This window comes from Spinacia oleracea, chromosome 1 (genome assembly GCF_020520425.1).
Source record: "Spinacia oleracea cultivar Varoflay chromosome 1, BTI_SOV_V1, whole genome shotgun sequence".
Taxonomy (NCBI): Eukaryota; Viridiplantae; Streptophyta; class Magnoliopsida; order Caryophyllales; family Amaranthaceae; genus Spinacia; species Spinacia oleracea.
The window spans coordinates 37,572,758-37,591,041 of record NC_079487.1 but is presented as its reverse complement, the minus strand read 5'-3'; the positions used below and the strand labels follow the sequence as shown (position 1 = coordinate 37,591,041).

Here is an 18,284-nt window from a genome sequence, read left to right as displayed (position 1 = left end):
ATTAGACACTAAATCCTCAATACCTGAGTGATTTGAGATTACTTGTTTGAGAACTGGTTGCTTTGACGTTGACCAACCGTCGCACTGTAAAAGGAGGCTATAAAGGCAACGCTCAGTTAATCACCTATCAAACGAAGTCTAATCTCAAGATCACAAGATTGGGATTGTCCTCCCATAAATCGGGATGAGATGCTTAAAAGTTGTACAAGGCCACTCGGAGAGCTAGAAACTGTAAAATGCATGGCCGTGCTCAGATGAACCATAGGCTATGATTATCTGTTTATTTGATCAGTTGAACTCTGAAACCGAGAAACACCTCTAGACATAATAAGGATGACAACTCTTACCTTATGATCAAGAGCAAGCATCTAGGGACAAAGGAATTAGGTAAATGCACACTTGTCCCTAAGGACAAGTGGGAGACTGAAGGAAATAGTGCCCTTGGTCCAAGTATGCATATAATATTAAGTCTAATAAATGCGGTTCAGTATTAATTAACAAGTTAATAATTCTGTGAGATCAAGTGAGCTGAATGTCTGACTAGAGGCCGCTTCAGTTCAAGTGGAATTAATGATATTAATCCACAACTTACTCTTGACTGAACCCGTAGGGTCACACAAATAGTACGTAAACGGATCAAGTATTTAATGGCATTAAATACTCCATCTATGGATATTCGGAATCGACTGATCTTGGTTTCAGTGGGAGCTGAGATCGTCACAAAGCAAGAAATGAATACTCCGGAAACGATGATATTGCCGGAAACGGAAATATGGATCGTATCGGAAATATAAATATTATCCAAGTCGTAGATGTTGCCGAAAACGGAAACATGGTACGTATCGGAAAATATTAACGGAAATGGAATTATTGCCGGAATCGGAAATATTGCCGGAAACGGAAATATTGTCAGAATCGGAAATATTATCGGAATCGGAAAATAATTCCGGAAACAGAAATATTAAATATTTGTTCGAAACGGAAATTAATTCCGGAATCGAAAATATTAAATATTGTTCGTATCGAAAATAAATTCCGGAATCGGGAATTTAACCGGAAGCGTATTGAACTAATTGGCATCGGACGAGGCCTGCCAGACGAAGGCCCAGCACGAAGCCGGGCCATCGCCCAGCAAGCCAAGCGCGCCACACAAACAGCCAAGGCCACGTGAGGCCCAGCGCAAGGCCAGGCCCAGCAGGCCGTGGCAGCGCGCGCAGTGGGCTGCAGTTCGCGTGGGCTTGTAGCTCGCGTGGGCCGAGCGGCCGTGTGGGCTGTGCGTAGGCATGGCCTGCACGCTTGCGGGTCATGCTCGTGTAGTGTTTGTGTTCACATACGAAGCCTAAAAAGTATAGGATTTGTTTAATGATCAAATTCCTAATCCTAAAAGATAAATTAATTAAAATAAGAATTCTACTAGGATTCTAATTTAATTAATTCGTATCCTAGTAGGATTCGATTACTTATTCCATGGTCTATAAATATGAGTTAAAGGCTCATAATTTAGATCGAGTATTCAAGTATTCAAGTATTCAAGGTGATTTTGAGAGCAAAATTCAGTCACACAATTGCCTACAAGTTGCCGAAAATTCTAAGTACCTTAAGGGCGATCCTAGTTGGTCAAGCTTAAGGCGGATCCGGACGTGCTGTGGACTATCTACGGAGGGACGACACTTGGAGTCCTAAAGACTTGTTCTTGTTCGGTTCGGGCGCAGCTAGGGAGGGCACGCAACAAAGTGTATGCATCTAAACTATGCTAAATGATTATGTGTAAATAATATGCTTTCCTGGCTTTATGGTTTTCCCGCATGATTTATGTTTTGTCATATGAATCATAACCTAACACACTCTTCTTTGGTTTCATATATCCTAAGCAATTAATACTATAATTGTAGTTGAATGTCACAACTGTGTAGACTTGCTACTATGTAAATATAGGAAACAATGTATAAGTCACACAACTTGTGTTCCAGCCAGTCAACTCAAAAAATCAAAAAAAGGAGTACCTTCAATTCGTAGTTGTTTGAAAATTGATGTTTAAGGAAACAAAGTGTGAGTCAGACAACCTCGTAGCAAGAAAAATCGCAAAAGAGAAGTACAATACAGTTTGTAAATGCAGTGTATTTGATGTTCAAATCATCAAATTGCCATGGAAAGATAAGAATGAACTGGTCTTATTTAAGAACTACTTAAGTGGAGTAATCCGAGTTTCCTTTGAGATTCCACAGGCACTCAACTTGAAACCAATCCACATGTTATATTGTCAAACATGTTATATTGTCAAAAGATCCTCTGTGATTTGATGACTTAAATTTAATAATAATAATAGACAAAAATGGTTCCATATCTTGAATAATGTTGAATTTAATCAAATCAGCATTCAAGTTGTTTAAAAGGGATCAACCCTGTAGCTAATTTACGCAATATTCATTTACATTCTATCAATGGGGTCATGTAGAACTGCCTTTACAGCACCTGCCATCTCATCTGAAGTAAACCCGTCTTCCTTCATGTAGAAAAAGTGCAGTACCTTACTCATTTTCCAAAACACCTCCCTGCAATCTTTTGGAACTACACCTCCTTTATCGCCTCGCAATACCATTGTGTCAGCAGCTCTCTTCTTTTGTCTTCAATTCTTTTTTTTTATTTCTCCAATGGCGTCTTCTTTGCTGATAGTTCCATTTTCGTGATGGATGCGCAAAGACCCTGCATTCAGCTTCCCTTCCTCTGCTTCCCTCTGAGGCAGCAGTCATCATGTCAAAAATAAAACAATGTATCTTCTTTTATAATATAATGAGCAAACAATTTCTAATGATAAATTTATTTCAGAAAAGTTTATACACGGGACATATTTTAAAGTCATCAACCACAGTGGTCAGCACACTGTTCTTCGCCCATGAAATACGTGCATCAGCTTTTCTTCAAACAATGGCCTCAAATACAGGAAGATGGACAAAACACCAAGCCTGTTTCGCATTTCAAATCTCATACAGACATTCAGACAACGAACCTAATAAGGGATGGAGCATAGAATGTGTAGCATAATGGTATTTATTAAAAGATAAGAGAACTAAGAAGGGGATAGGCTTCTCCATTTAGAATGTCCAGTTCTAACAAAGCAATTTGGCATTCTGCACAACATCATGGCCAAATAATTTTCACCCGAACACAGCATCATCAGTTAATCACAGATTCACTAAACAACCAAATAAATTGCCTTTTAAGTCACAACTTTAACACAAGTTGAATTCTCTAACATAGTGGTTGATACAGATAACCACGGCCATAGAATTATCAAAGCTGAACCAACTCCCAACAACCATGATGCTCATGCAAGGACCACTTCATGTCAAAACTTAGTTTAAGTGTACAATTTCTCAATACTAAAGGAGCATTGCCTCTCGATCCCCCAATTGAAAACTAATACTCAAATAATCTATATTCCGCTATAAGAAATTCTTTGTTGGCCATATTTTTGGAAGCAACAAAATCTACCTACATCTAATTCCCAAAGTTTATATCTCCTACAAATTAAACAACTAAGAAAACCCATACATTAACCCTCCTGCAGACCCATTATACCCATTGGCTCACACATCTTTCCTTCAATCTACCACTTTCATATCAACAAAATACAACATATAACCACATCAATTTGGAACCTGGAAAGCGGAAATCTACATACTAACAAAAATACAGCAATTCAAAATTGAAAATTAAACCAATACCTATATGTAGCTCCTGTATGAATTTTCAAAATATGCAGCTGTATGAATTTTCCTAATTACGCAGCTGTATGAATTTTCCGAATTAAAATTGGAAATTAAACAACTTGTTGCCAATATTTTGGATTCAAAATTGGATATTAAACTCACAAATATAAAAAACGGAAACATACCTCTATGTAGCTTCTGGTCGTATCATTACTCATGGAAAACCTATTACCGTTAAATAGAGTTAGGATTGGATTAAGAGATGAGAGATGGAATGTCAATGACTGTTTGTGCACACAACCCGTAACCGACATGATTAAAGGAGTTGCTAATGTCGGGCAAATGAATTTGTAATTAAAGTTAGGTAGAAGATGGTGGGTTCGAATTGAAGGTGATTTTGGAGGTAGATTTTGCGATGGTGGGATTGAATTGAAGCTGGAATTGAAGATGGAATTCAAGCCGATAGATATTCAATGCTCGTAAATTGCAAGGTAGACCTCATCAATTTGGAATTGATGATGAATAATGGCGAGGAGCATGAACCGAAGATGACAGTAATGGAGATCGGAAGGGATGGAAGGGCGCCGGTAAATGTATCTCCAATTTGGGCTGGGTTTTGCTTTTCTTTTTTTTCTATTTTTTTCAACTAATTCCTGCTTGTTTGGATTTATGGGGTAAGCCATGTGGAGTTGTGTTTCTTTTTTGGAAGGTAGCCACGTGGCTTTGAATTGGTAGTGATTGTGTTTTTTAAATACTAGTTAATGATTAGTCAATTACAATGGAGCAATTTCATCAACGCGAAATTCCCTCAAAAAAATAAAATCGTCATCAATGCGGGAGTTAAAGCATTTATTGAGCACCAAAAATTTTCGGTACCCGCACCATCCCGAGCCACATCCTCACTCTTCTCCACTCTTCCTCAATTTCCCCTCTTTTGATAACTGTCCTACCCCAATGAAGAAGATCAATCAACGATTTGATTAGCGGCCACCACGTCTCTGCTGAGGTATTCTTCTGGTATCTTTGATTAATGTATCTAATTTTTCGCTTTTCTCACATTTGTTTCGGTTCATGTAATTTCTAGGGTTTGAATATGCTGATAATAGTTTGGTTAGTCTCCTGTGTTTGATCTATCTTTTTTTAAGGGGATTATGATTAATCTACCTACTTTTACATGTTTTTATTTTATTTTAATGGTACTAGCTTGTTCATATTTTCTTTTATTTGTGCTTCATCAGATCTAATATGCCACTTAACTGTAGAAATTGAACACCTTTATAGGCAGTTAAACAATGTAACTTACTGTGATTCTGCTAGTTTTGAGGTTTGCGTACTGCTGTTTTGATGTGTATTATTCTGTGCCGGTGTTTTGCGGTGAAAATGTTGTCCCTGGCTCTCTATTGATTACACCTTATCATATGAAGAGCTAGCTAACCGAATAATCTTTGTTTTTAATGCTATACATTCACATATATCATAATGACCTGCTGCACATTCTCTGGAGTACTGTTGCTTGAGAGCACTTTCCTCTCTATGCAAGTGACTAGTTATTTGACTGATAAAAAATTCCGCCGTTTAACATTTGATATGATGCTTGCTTAGGAGTGTCCTGCTGCTTCCAGCCAACCTTTGCTTACTGTGAGTATTATACTGTTGCTAGGTTATCTATAACTCCTATGAGCTATAAATTTGATGGAAATCTTCTTTGAGCTGTTGTAGATGAAAACCATATTCTACTAAGCATTCATATAACTACAGATGTTGATTTTGAAAGCACTCCAGAATGATAACTTCAATGTTTAAGGAATTTATCTAATCTAGATTGATATAAGTGACAATTTGGATAAAGCCTTTATGCTGACTGTCTTTCTGTTTTCATGCGGTTCTTAGGACTTCTGGAATTGGAGGTCATACTGCATATAAACCGTTGGGGTTCTTCAGATCAGCTTTGGATGCTTCGTATCGTTTTGTAACATTAGCATACAGAATAACCTGGGTTGACTATGACTGATTATTTGTGTAGAGTTAGATACATTCTTGCAGGCTGCAATATTATCAACTAGTCAATTAAAACATCACACTTTTCCTGGTAGATATTGGAGTGCAGTAATAGTTCTTGGAATTTCAGTGCAGTTGTCAAAGATAGCTGTCTGAAATTGTGTCTTACTGAAAAGAGAAACAAACAAGTTCATAATACTTCTTGGAAAGCAAGCTATATCTCTGTTGTCTGTTATAAATAACATGTGTTGTTATGTTTTGAATAATCCAAGTACAGATTTTTATGTAAATAAAATTTCCAAGTGCTTAAAAATTGTTACAAGAATCCTTAACCTACATATCAGACATTTTTCTTTTTGATGTTTCTCACAACACTAGAAACAAGCAAGCTGCAAGAAGTTCGTAATCCAAAACAAGCAAGCAGCAGGAAGTCCGTAATGCTTGGCATTCTGGTTAGTGGCCAGCAAAATGTGTCCTGTTACTTATATCAATGACATCTCCTTTCTCCCTCCCTTCAGAGTATATTCACTTTTATTGTAAATCTAGATCATTAACTCGTTCCAGTATTAAAGTCTTTAACCAATTGGTGAAGACTTGAGAACAACTTAGAGCTTATCTGTTCCGCCACTGATCTGGAACTTTATTGTTTTTTCTGATCATCATTTTTGTACAAATTTATAAACTTCATACCTTTAGCGACGATATGTCTGCATTATTTGACAGAAGAACTAATTCTATTTTACTGCTTATTTGCAGTTGAGTTAGCCCGTATAGGTGCAGGGTATTCTTCTAACTCTAACTCTACCTTATTCCCTTTTTGTTGTTTATTTTTTATGTGACAGTCCTGGAGTCCATTTACAACATAAAAACCAATATTACATGTTTTCTTCAATATTGATTTAGTTGACATAATTTGTCACAAATTTTATCCCCAGAACAAATCACTGTGTAATGAAAATCTATTTAAGTATCAATTAGTAGGAGAATGAAATTTTTTTTGCGGTAAGGCCAATTCAAAGTTTGGTTTCATGCAATAATGTAACGACGTAGTAAAGTAGCATCCTTAGGCCTCTATATAACATATGAAGCAGCCATAGCCTACTGACAAGAGTTTTGCATACTGCTGATTTGATGATTCTGATCTTGTAGTCGTGCATGGTACAGATTGGCGTCTAGCATGAATGCAGATCGAAGCCCCTGCACAAAACAACCTGCTAGTTGTGCACATCAGTTTCAGTGGCTTCAGTCTACTGTCTAAGGTACACATTCTGATTTTGTATTAGTCTTTCTGTTTAGTTCCAGTGACTGTTTTATGACTTTAGTTTATTCGTTAGATCCGGTCTTCACTTATTTTTTTCTGTTGTTGAATATAATACTTGTCCTTCCACAAATGCTTACATCTTACATGAGTTCTATTCGAAAACATAGTCTTTTGTATGTAGTTATAGACTTTAAATGTACTGATAAGCATACAATAGTTCTTGGTTTCTTGAGTTATACCTCAAAGGCTCAAATGAGAGAGTTTAGTGGAAGGATGTCATGCAAAATTCCTATATTAGCTTTCTTTAATCAGTACTTCTCTTCAATTGTAATTTCTTAAAAGATTTTTTTGTCCTCCCTGATTTGCTAATTCATTTTTGGTCATATTCCATGGTTCTCTTTGTCTCATGAGAGAAACGTGCCGAATGCGGTCAATGAAGCTGACTAAGGTATTTGTATCAATTGTTGATGTACAAGATGGAGGGCCTAGTTGGATTCATATGATGGATCGTTCTACTACTACTATGACCTACCAAACTTGGCACAGAGATCCCCCGGTTGGTTTGTATTGCTTTTCTTTTGTGGAATGGCATGTCAGTCAACTAGTTAAGAGATACTTGGATGTTATTTATTCCCTTTCTAATTTGAGTTGACATTGTAATTTTGTGTATTAAAATAAAAGAAAATTTGTCATAAAGGACCTTTTAAAACACAAAATTGTGAAAAATGATCTTTTAAAAAAAAGTTGTGAAAGAAGGCCCAATTGGGTTTTTTTGTTGTGAATAAGGACCATAAGCCATATTCCGGTGGTCAACGGCTGTTTTCCGGCGTTGACCATCCCGGCGTTGACCATCACGTGACATGCACGTGTCTTAAATTTTTACAATTTTTTTTAAAGTTTCCTTCCATGTTTCCCCCACCCCCCACCTAACTTATTCAGATCTTAAAAAAAAAAATCGATTCTTGAAATTAGGTAACACTAAGAACCCTAATTTCAAGAACCAAAAAATTGGAGAAATTTGAGGAAAAAAATTAGGGCTTTTAGTGTTATCTCGTACGAAAAGGACCGACAAGCAATTGGGTTGCGCGAATTTGGTTGATTTCAACTGGGGAGAAGAAATTCGTGGTTGGAAGGAAGAAGAAAATGGTGGAGGAGCAGCAGAGCAGGAGAGAGAAAATCGATTTTTTTTTTAAGAACTGAATAAGTTAGTTGGGGGTGGGGGAAACTTGGAGGGAAACTTTTAAAAAAAAATGTTATACAGGTGCGTGTCACGTGATGGTCAATGCCGGAAAACAGTCGTTGACCACCGGAATATGGCTTATGGTCCTTATTCACAACAAAAAAATTCAATTGGGCCAACTTTTTTTTAAAAGGTCCTTTCTCACAATTTTTGTGTTTTAAAAGGTCATTTCTGACAAATTTTCCTAAAATAAATAATAAACTTGAATGATTCACACAATGGTCCTACACAATATCGTTGTAGAACAAATGTATTAATGTTTATTTATCTAATATATAATATATTTAATTTTTATATATCCTCTCCCTATGTATATAATTAAAGGGGAGAGAGGGGGGTGAATAGAGGAAGTTTATCTAAAAAACCCCTCCTTTATGTTTATGTAAAAGAGGAAGAATATAATACAATTATCTTTGAAACCATCCTTCATCTTAATGTAAAAGAGGAAGAATAGAGGACGGTTGTCTTAGCAACCGTCCCCTATTTTAATAAATACATAACTTATTCCTTTTATATTTTCTGATTTGAGGAAGGGAATAGCGGGCGGTTTATTGAGACATTGTCCTCTATAAATATGTGTATAAAACATATACTTCAACCGTTCTATATACTATAGGCATCACTTAGTAGAAGAACGGCCCTCAGGCAATCTATAAAGCCTATTTCAACCGTTCTTTATTCCATTCTTTGTAATAGTGAGTACTTTTTAGGAGCAACTTAAATTTCATTGATGCTAAATAAAGTTTTAGATGGCACCATTACTTCATTAACGCTAAAAACAAAAAATTCGGGGCAACTTTTATTTCACTGATGCTAAAAAAAAAATTTAGATGCAACCATTTTTTCTTAATGCAAAAATGTAATTTTTAGGGGCAACTTAAATTTCATTGATGTGAAAAAAATGGTTTATGAGGCAACCATTATTTCGTCAATGTTAAAAAGTACATTTTAGGGGCAACTAAAATTTAACTGATGCTAAAAGAAGTTTTAGAGGCAACCATTATTTCATTAATGCCAAAAAATATTTTTAGGGGCAACATAAATTTCACTGATGCAAAAAAAAGAAGTTTTAGAGGCAACCGTTATTTCATTAGTGCTAAAAAATACTTTTTAGGGGCAACTTAAATTTCATTGATGCTAAAAAAATATTTTAGAGGAAACTATTAATTCACTAATGCTAAAATGTAATTTTTGGGGCAACTTAAATTTGTTGATGTTAAAAAAATATTTTAGAGGCAACCATTATTTTATTGATGTTAAAAAGTACTTTTAGGGGCAACCTAAATTTCTCCGACACTAAAAATAATTTTAAGAGGCTACCATAATTAACTAATGCTAAAAGACACTTTTAGAGGCTAAAATTAATTATTTGCCTCAAGGTGTTGCCCCTATATGTAAATTTTCTTGTAGTGTTACCAAGTGTGAGGGGGTCGAAAAAGCACGAGGCTAATGCGTGACCTCGTCCCTCGTGGGTGTGACGCTTCTTTTTGTCAAATCAAGTGTAATTGGATTTCCTATGAGTTTACACCCAATTGACTAGTAATATAGGAGTCGCCATTCAGTTTTTAACGACAATGAGATAAACTGACAAACCCCGGTTATCGTGACATAAAGGGAGTGCAATTATGTTTGACCACGACGGCCGTAGGTTCCCTTGTGATCCCTGGTGGTGGGGATCGCTCAACGTACACCCGCAGGGTAGAGATTGAGGGTTCGGGGGACTGTAACTACCGAGAGGAGTACTCGCTCTTCGATAACTCCAGAGGCAGGATATCCTTACTAGCTCAGCATAAATAATTGAAGGGACATGCGTTAACTATTAAACTAATCTGAGTTGATTTTAACAATATGCAACATATAGTACTAGATCGAGCGCGATTATCTGATTTAGATTGTTTTAAGGGACCTAGCATGATAATCCGATTTCCCAAAAATATCATATTTATTAAGCGTGATCGAACAATCAGATTTTAGTTAGTTTAACAGTTCATAAAAGGGCGAGGAAAGCAATTAAACCATGGAAAAGGGACACATTACGACGCACCCTTGAGAGGTGTGTCACGGTTCTCAGAAAACTAACCACTTTGACTTTGCTATTTCTCCTTTTATTTAACGAATCTCAAATTATGGGACGGGATACGTTCTGTTCGATTTATGGATCGATTGCGACAGAACGCGTGATCAGTTTTGCAGCATGAGGCTTATGCTTAGGGGTTTAGAGTCAATACTCAGAATAATAATTGTGTGTTGTGTCCTTTTCACGTCGAACTTAAGGCCCTATTTATAGAAAAGAGTTCGTGGAAAGATAGAATTGCAGAACTCTAATCCACGAGGAATTAGGAAAAAACACGTACCAGGTATTTTCAGCGCCCAGGCCTGGGCGCCGAAGATTTCGGCGCCCAGAGCCAGGCGTTGAAAATAGGAGCTGGGCTGTTTTTCTTAGTCAGATTCAGATTCCTCGAATCCGGAGTATTTGAGATTTAATTGAGTCTTTTAGTGCGTATTAACTTTATGACGGAATGCGTCTGGGCCCGTTACGAACTCTAGGCTCATTAGGACTTTAATTAATACGTAACTCTTATTTTCGAATTGTATTAGGAATAGGATTCTCTCGCAATTTCTATCTCATTTAGGATTTATGTTGGAGTGCAACACCTAATTCTGACAAGTTTCTATCTTTTATGACTTGCCACTTTTAACAACTACCCATTACGGCAGTTACTATTTTTAGCAGGTTTCCATAAATAGCAGGTTTCTATAAATAGCAGGTTTCGGGTGAAATGAAAAGGGGAATTGAGATTCGTTATTTTATAGGAGATGCGTTGTCAAATGGAGATTTTATGCTTTCATCATCGAACCTTCCCTTTCGGGAATGGGGACAAAAGTAGGTGTCTACAGTTAGCCCCCACTTTGACTGAGTCTTGGAGTAAGACGATGGTCAAAGTATTAGACGGAGTGCGTCGCACAAGTCATGGTGACCTGCTTTTGCGAGGGTCTCACGAGCCCCCGAGTGATAACATTTGACTTAAGGGTCATCACTTGGAGTGTCGACATATCCCTCACGTGTCATTGGGATTTGTCAACGGATAATATAGAAACTTCCTCACTTTGTCATTGGAAGGATCTAAAGGTGCGCAAAAACTCCCTCACTTTGTCATTGGGAGTAGCTACAGATGTTTTCGAAATCAAAGCTATAAAGTGTAATTGGGCCTGGCCAAGCCCAATCACCAAGTAAAAATGTTTTTAAAGATTCTCATTTTCAGGGTTAGTTAACGAGAAAAATCCCCTTGTTTTTATGGGACGTAAAACGAAGGAAAATCCAGCACATCGTTCTTTTTTGGAAAAATGGAAAACCAATCTTTTAAATTTTGGAAAACAGGAAAACTACTCACATCGTTCTTTTTTGGAAAAACAGAAAACCAAAAGCTACTCACATCGTTTTTGGGAAAAACGGAAAACCAGAAAGAGTTATCGCTGCAGCGACTAAGGACCTGCGCGGTTAGTGACGCAGACCCCGCCGGCTAAAGATGGCGAGCCTGTCCCCTAAGGGTGGACACCCCGTCCGATAGGAGTGGACGAATCTGCTTTGAAATTTGTTTGTGTTTATTTTTGAAAATAAGGACCTACGTGGTTTGCGCCGTAGACCCCGCCGGCTGAAGATGGCGAGGCTGTTTCATTTTGTTTTTGAAGATTCTATTTTTCGAAAATTGAGGACCTGCGCGGCTAGTGACGCAGACCCCGCCCGCTGAGGGTGGGCGAGCCCATTTTGAATTTCTTACTTTCTTTATTTTGCCTATGTAGAAGGGCTTTTGTGATTACAACCTGTTGGTGGGTCGCAATATTTCCTGATTAGGTGTGTCCTATAAGTGGGTCCACACTGTGTATATTTTTTGTTAACGATATTGCAAAATACCGTTTTTGGGAAAGAAATATCAAGATAACGGATATTTTACACAAATAGGGGATTGCGCGTGCCCGACAGCGAATATTCGCTGTCTGGGAAGCACTTTCCGCGCCCAGCTCTGGGCGCGAGAATTTCTAACGCCCGGTGTTGGGCGTTGAAAATGCGAAGGGGAGAACGGTCTTTAAAAGACGCGACCGTCTTGTTCTTCTTCTCATTTCCGCCATTTTCGTTCTTACTCTCCATTTCATTCTACTTATTTTTGCTCGTTTTCTTCACTTTTCTTCACGAGTTCTACTCCAAATCACTTCCTAATCTTCCCAATGTAAGTAATTTTCAGTAATTTTGAGATTTTTTTTGTCAATTTCAGTATTTTTGTCAAGTATTTTTATGCATGAAATTGATTTGAGGGTTTTTTATTTTGTGCCCCTTTCCTTCAATTAGATAGTTGGAAATGTTCTACATAACATGTTAATTAGTTTGTGCATGTTAATTTTCGCAAGTATGTTGATTCTTGTTGAATTTGGGCATTTTTATACTAGCCCCCAAGTATACCTACGACTCTAGTGTTTTCTTACAATGTAGGTGTTTTTGGTATATTGCTTGCGTTCCTCACAATTCATGAATGACAAATCATGGAAGAATTTTGATTTTGTTGGAGTTAATAATAATTTTTCTATTTAGGGAATTTTTGCTCAATATGAACTTAGTACCATGGTTTTAGGGAACAAAAATTGTATGACTCCATTTTATGAGCGGAATGCACTTTTTAGTGATTGGTGTGAGTGCCAATTTTTGTTAAAGGTATAATGCCTTGTTGTATCGTTGATCAGCATGTCTGACGAGTTATCTCCTCCTTCTGGTGGCCACGAGGAGCGTGGCATGACGCGTCAGTCTACTGGCGCGGGACCCCTATGGGTGGGTCCTAAGTTCTACGACGGTCTAGACCTGCACTACGACCTAGAGCACCACGTGACTACCCGCCTTCACGCGAGGAGGGACACTACGGTTCGCGGCTACGGTGCAGCGACGAGCGAGACTATTTTTGGTTTCCTGAGCTCGGATGCCCAGGCTTTGGTGAGGGCGAGCTCACTTTTTCCGGTGGTCGAGACCTTCTGGGAGATACTGCGGCTTAACATCTCCCTGTCCTTTTTGCGGTCGCTCATGTGGTGGTGGGATACCACCAACACATTCCATTTTCCTTGGGGTGAGATGACGATCACTCCTGAGTACTACACGGCTTTGACGGGCTTGACCTTTACAGGGAACCCCGTTCGCCTGGGGTCGGATGGCCCACCGCCGACCGTTGCTGAGGGTACCAGGCTCCTGGGCTCGTGGATGGGCATGAGATTGCCTTCGTACCAGCCTCGTGGGATACCTTTTGCTGACCTGATGTGGGCCCTGGAGCATGGGGTGGAGGAGTCGTCTTCGAGACAGGCCCGACTGTTCTACCTCCATTTTATTACTTCCACTTTTCTATCGGGTCCGACTGACACCTTTGACCCGAGGTAGATAGGCATGGTGGAGGACGTGTCTACGCTGGGTGACTATCGCTGGGGCGATTTGGGCTACGCGACGCTCGTCGGCCAGTTGAGTTTGGCGGTGCGCGACTTGGACCCGTGTAGACGTCACTTTGTCATTACATTGGCGGGAGTGCCGCGTTTGATCGAGGTATGTGCCTAGCCTTTCTTTTGTTTTCTCGCCTTTACCGGGCCCCTCTTTTTTTTTGACGTATCATTGTCTTTTCCTTTTATAGCTGTGGGCTTTTGAGCACTTGCCTTGGCTGGCTCCCCGAAAGGGGCAGAGGCCTTTGGAGTACCCTGCCGGTCGTCGTTGGGGTTGGAAGAAGAAGCTGACTGCGCGTCCACCGCCCGATACCGTGTGGGACCTCATTCGGGACGGGAACCCTGAGCATGTACAGAATCTTATCCTCTATCTCGTATTTCGTCATTTTTCTTTTATTTTCTATGTGCGAGATCTGACCGTGTCCGTACGAAACAGGTGGTTTGGACCCCATGGCTCTCCTTTAGGGGTACTTATGCTTCGGTCAGGGATAGCTATGCCCTGAGCCAGATGCGGGTCTTGTTTGTTGGCCGCCGCGACCCTGTCTGGTACCTGGGAGAGCGGGTACGTATGCAGACGGTCGGGGCTTTTTCGGTGCCTAAGCCTTCACCTGCGACCATGCTGTCTACTCGTTCGATAGGCGAGTCGTGTAGGGTCTACTCGAGGACTGGTGTGCCGGCGACGGAGTTGGTGATAGCGGGAGCTAGCTATTATCAGTTTGTCCAGGATTCCCTTCGTCTCCCGGAGCCTGGCGTTGTGAGTTGCTCTCTCTTTTTGTACTGATTTCTTTTTGTTAGGGTTTTCATGCTCGTGCTTTATGTATTTATGTTTATTGTGTTTTGTGCAGGAGTATCCTGACCCTTCGTTAGGGGGATGGGTGCTTCCCGATGCTCAGATCTCGTATACCGGAGAGAGTGGATCCGAGATTGTGGAGACTTTCCCGGAAGACCGGGTTTTCCATGCTCCGCTCCCTGAGGAAGTACAGGCGGTATGCACCTTTTATTTGTGCACTCTTCTTATATTTTTCTTTTTTCTTTTGTTACTAACATTCCTGTTTCAGGTTCCGGCCCGTACGGCCAACGCGATGGTGGGAGTGATCAACCGGTTGAAGTCCGCGTTGGTTCGGGCCCGATCTGCACTTTCTTGCAGGAGCCCCCACTCCACTCGGGTAATGTGCCCTCTTTTTCTTTTGATCTGTACCTTTTGTTTGGTTTTCCGTTACTCACCCTCCTTTTTGTTTTTGCAGACGGGGGCTGGACGAGCCGGGGCCGACGACGCAGGTCCCTCGGGTGGGGGACGCGGTCGTGAGGAGAGAGAGAGGGCACGACGCTCGCCCCTGCGGCATCGCCGTTCCGATGTGGGGACGAGTTCTTCCGGGGAGAGGTCCGAGCCGGAGCGCAGGCGACGTTCCGTGTCGGTGGCTCGAGAGCCTAACCCCGAGTTGCAGCCACAACCTCATTTTTGGGGTGATTCTGGCTGGGGGTCCTCATACCACGGGGAGTGGAGTGGATGGACCGGCGAGGCTTGGAGACATGAAGCCGATGACGAGTCTTAGGCTTGCCTCCTGTTTTGTATATATTCATTCTTGTATTCCGCATGTATATATATTTTATTTTTTGCGAAGGTGCAAGAATGTTTTGAGCCTTCCATGGGCTTTGCCTCAACATATTATAACAATATTAGCTTTCTAAACCAACGACGAATTTTGAAAAGAGAAAGAATTCCATAAAAATAATGAGTTCATACAAGAGTGCACACATATTTTTAGACTAGCCGACTACTTGGGGTATTACATATGCATGTTTACTATTTTTCGCTTTTTGCCGACTCATGCCATACTCATTTGTTGGGCTTGTTCCTGAAAATTCTTGTGTCTTTGTTTTCATTCTATTTGACCTTGCCCGTGCATGGGTTGGGGTATAGTGCCCTTTGTAATATCCTTTCTTCTTGATGTGTTGCATGACTTTATTATTTTTTAATATTTATTGGACCGAATCCTTGATAAGGATTGCCTACGTATCTTGTCAGAATCAGGTCGCACGTAGTTCTAGCTTTGATTTTTTGAATTTTTTTTGAAAGGGGTGTTCATTACACATCTGCTTCCCCCCCAAGTGTTCGTGGTTCTTTTGATGATCCGAAAAAGGAGTACGAACACTTGCAGAAGCGGGAGGATAGGTGGCAAGAGAGAATGACGCCCGTTCAAGGGCGAAGGAAATATCGGCGCCCAAGCCTGGGCGTGAAAAATAACAGCGCCCAGTCCTGGGCGTTGAAGTTTTGTCCTTCGCCTTTTCTACTTTATCGAGTTTTATGCCGTTTGCTTAGAGTAATGCGCAGAATGCTTGCTTATGAGTCTTAATGTGTTTTATTAAATGCCTTAACTCCGGACTGAATTTTATTAAATATAGTACTTTTTCAATTGGTCTAAGTTCGTGAGGTTAGCGAATTCCGCTCCATCTATGTCGGCTAGTTGGACTGCTCCGCCAGGTAGGATGGTCTTTACAAAATATGGTCCTGTCCAGTTAGGCCGGAATTTTCCTCGAGGGTCCGTAGTAGGTGCGCAGACTTCTTTTAACACAAAATCGCCTTCTTTGATATGTTGAGGTTTGACTCTTTTGTTGAATTGCCTTGCGATGCGCTTTTAATACACTTGTACGTGATGTAAAGCTCTCAACCTCCGTTCGTCTAAAAGGACGAGCTCGTCGTACCTAGCTTGAACCCAATCGGCCTCGGGCAGCTTGCTTTCTAGGACGATCCGGAGGGAGGGAATTTCCAACTCGACCGGTTGAACTTCTTCCATTCCTTATACCAAGGAGTAGGGTGTTACTCCAATGGAGGTGCGGATTGAGGTTCAATAGCCCCATAATGCGAAGTGTAATTTGTTGGGCCAATCCTTATAATTTTCGGCCATTTTTTCGATTATGACTTTAATATTTTTGTTGGCCGCCTCTACCGCGCCGTTCATTTGCGGCCTATAGGGAGAGGATTTATGATGTTTGACATGATATTTTTCGAGCAGGTCTTGGACTTCGGCCCTAAAGTGGGAACCTTGGTCACTTATGATTTCATGTGGAACCCCGTATCGACAGAATATGTTCTTTTCTAGGAATCGAGCGACATGTTTGGCCGTTAATTTTGCATAGGAGACTGCCTTTACCCATTTAGTGAAGTAATCGATTGCGACTAAAACGTACTCGTGTCCCCCTACGCCTGTTGGTGTTACCTTGCCGATTATATCTATACCCCAGGTGGAAAAGGGCCATGGAGAAGTGAAGGTGTATAGTTCTGAGGGAGGCAAGTGGTTAAGGTTACTGAAGATTTGGCATTTTGGGCAAGTTTTTACAAAGTGATGGCAATCGGTTTCCATAGTGGTCCAATAGTACCCTGAGCGGGATATTTTTCGGGATAGCATTTTTCCGTTCATATGGGGTCCGCACACGCCGTTATGGTATTCTTCCATTAGTCTTTGGGCTTGGTTTTGGTGGACACAAAGTAACTTGATTTTATTCGGCGTGTATTTGTACAGTTCCCCCAGAATTATGCTATATTGTGAAGCGAGGAGGAGTAGGGCCTTTTGTGCTCGCGGGGAGGTGTTTGTGGGGAATTCCCCATTTTTTTTGTAACGAAGGATGTCCGTATACCATGGTTCTTCTTCGGTGTTTTCAGGTTCGGAGTCTATGGCACAGCAATAAGCCGGCTCTTTCATTCCGTCCCATTCATTCGGGATGTTGAGCATTGAGGCTAGCTTTGCTAGTGCATCCGCGAATTGGTTGTCGTCTCTTGGTAAGTACGTATACTCAATTTTTTCGAATTGCTCGACTATTTGGTCTAAGTGAGCTTGATATTTTGAGAGACTAGTGCTTCGGACCTTCCATCTTTTAGATATATGGTTGATTATTAGGGAAGAATCCCCGAAGACTTGTAGATGCTTGACTCCGAGGCTAACTGCGACCTCTAGCCCAACTATGCAGGCTTCATATTCGGCGGCGTTGTTTGTGGCCTCGAAGTCAAGTTTGACGGAAATTGGTATATGGGCCCCTTCGGGACTGACTAGGAGAACTCCGACGCCGCATCCCTTCTGATTGGACGCGCCATCGAAGTATAGTGTTCAATAGTCGTCTCGTATCATCAGAAGTTCCTCGTCAGGGAGGAGGTAAGCTTCCGTGGTTTCCTCATTCGTGGCTTGCTCGGCCAGGAACTCGGCTACCGCTCTTCCTTTGATTGTTTTTTCTGGCATGAATTTTAGGTCGAATTCTGAGAGCATGACTAGCCACCTGGACAGGCGACCATTTAGGGCGGGCTTTTCGAACATATATTTTAAGGGGTCTAGTTGTGACACTATATGAACAGTGTGGGCCAACAGGTAATGTCTGAGTTTTTTGGATGCCCAGACGAGGGCGAGGCAGGTTTTCTCAAGTTCTGTGTATCTCGTCTCGTACTGTATGAACTTCTTGCTCAAGTAGTAAATGGCTCGCTCGGATCCATGTACACACTGTGAGAGCATAGCTCCTGCTGCAGTGTCCGTGACGGTTAGGTATAGGCGTAAAGGGATCCCGGGCAAAGGCGGGGAAAGGACGGGTGGTTTGCTTAGATATTCTTTGATTTTATCGAAGG

General features: G+C 40.7%; 1 protein-coding gene and 1 long non-coding RNA gene across 14 annotated transcripts; one reads left to right on the top strand and one right to left on the bottom strand.

The window, feature by feature from the left end:
- Positions 1 to 2,333: 2,333 nt before the first annotated feature.
- LOC110804620 (uncharacterized) lies at positions 2,334 to 4,352 on the bottom strand. The gene is made up of 2 exons (XR_002537788.2): positions 3,896 to 4,352; positions 2,334 to 2,734 (listed from the first exon to the last, which is right to left on the bottom strand). It is a non-coding gene; the product is annotated as an uncharacterized lncRNA (long non-coding RNA).
- Positions 4,353 to 4,574: 222 nt separating this feature from the next.
- Positions 4,575 to 15,416, top strand: LOC110804619 (uncharacterized). Of its 13 annotated transcripts, none has more exons than XM_056835280.1 (11): positions 4,577 to 4,716; positions 5,313 to 5,348; positions 5,601 to 5,669; positions 6,053 to 6,160; positions 6,465 to 6,489; positions 6,873 to 13,781; positions 13,867 to 14,025; positions 14,112 to 14,429; positions 14,521 to 14,661; positions 14,734 to 14,841; positions 14,920 to 15,416. In XM_056835280.1, the coding sequence occupies exons 6-11, from the start codon at positions 13,629 to 13,631 to the stop codon at positions 15,226 to 15,228; spliced, it is 1,188 nt and encodes a 395-aa protein (XP_056691258.1). In that variant the 5' UTR covers positions 4,577 to 4,716; positions 5,313 to 5,348; positions 5,601 to 5,669; positions 6,053 to 6,160; positions 6,465 to 6,489; positions 6,873 to 13,628; the 3' UTR covers positions 15,229 to 15,416. The 13 variants fall into 13 exon arrangements, with proteins under 13 accessions (XP_056691269.1, XP_056691267.1, XP_056691263.1 ...); XM_056835281.1 differs by lacking the exon at positions 5,313 to 5,348 and having other exon boundaries at positions 4,578 to 4,716; positions 6,873 to 6,967; positions 7,446 to 13,781; XM_056835279.1 differs by lacking the exon at positions 5,313 to 5,348 and having other exon boundaries at positions 4,578 to 4,716; positions 6,873 to 6,967; positions 7,381 to 13,781.
- The last annotated feature ends 2,868 nt before the right edge of the window (positions 15,417 to 18,284 follow it).

What these genes read in the sequence shown, in the direction of transcription:
- LOC110804619 (XM_056835291.1), top strand. Translation starts at nt 13,629, where the DNA reads ATGGTGGAGGACGTGTCTACGCTGGGTGACTATCGCTGGGGCGATTTG. An exon ending in GAGTGCCGCGTTTGATCGAG is followed by an intron (nt 13,782 to 13,866) that starts GTATGTGCCTAG and finishes TTCCTTTTATAG; the next exon opens with CTGTGGGCTTTTGAGCACTT. An exon ending in GTCTCCCGGAGCCTGGCGTT is followed by an intron (nt 14,430 to 14,520) that starts GTGAGTTGCTCT and finishes TGTTTTGTGCAG; the next exon opens with GAGTATCCTGACCCTTCGTT.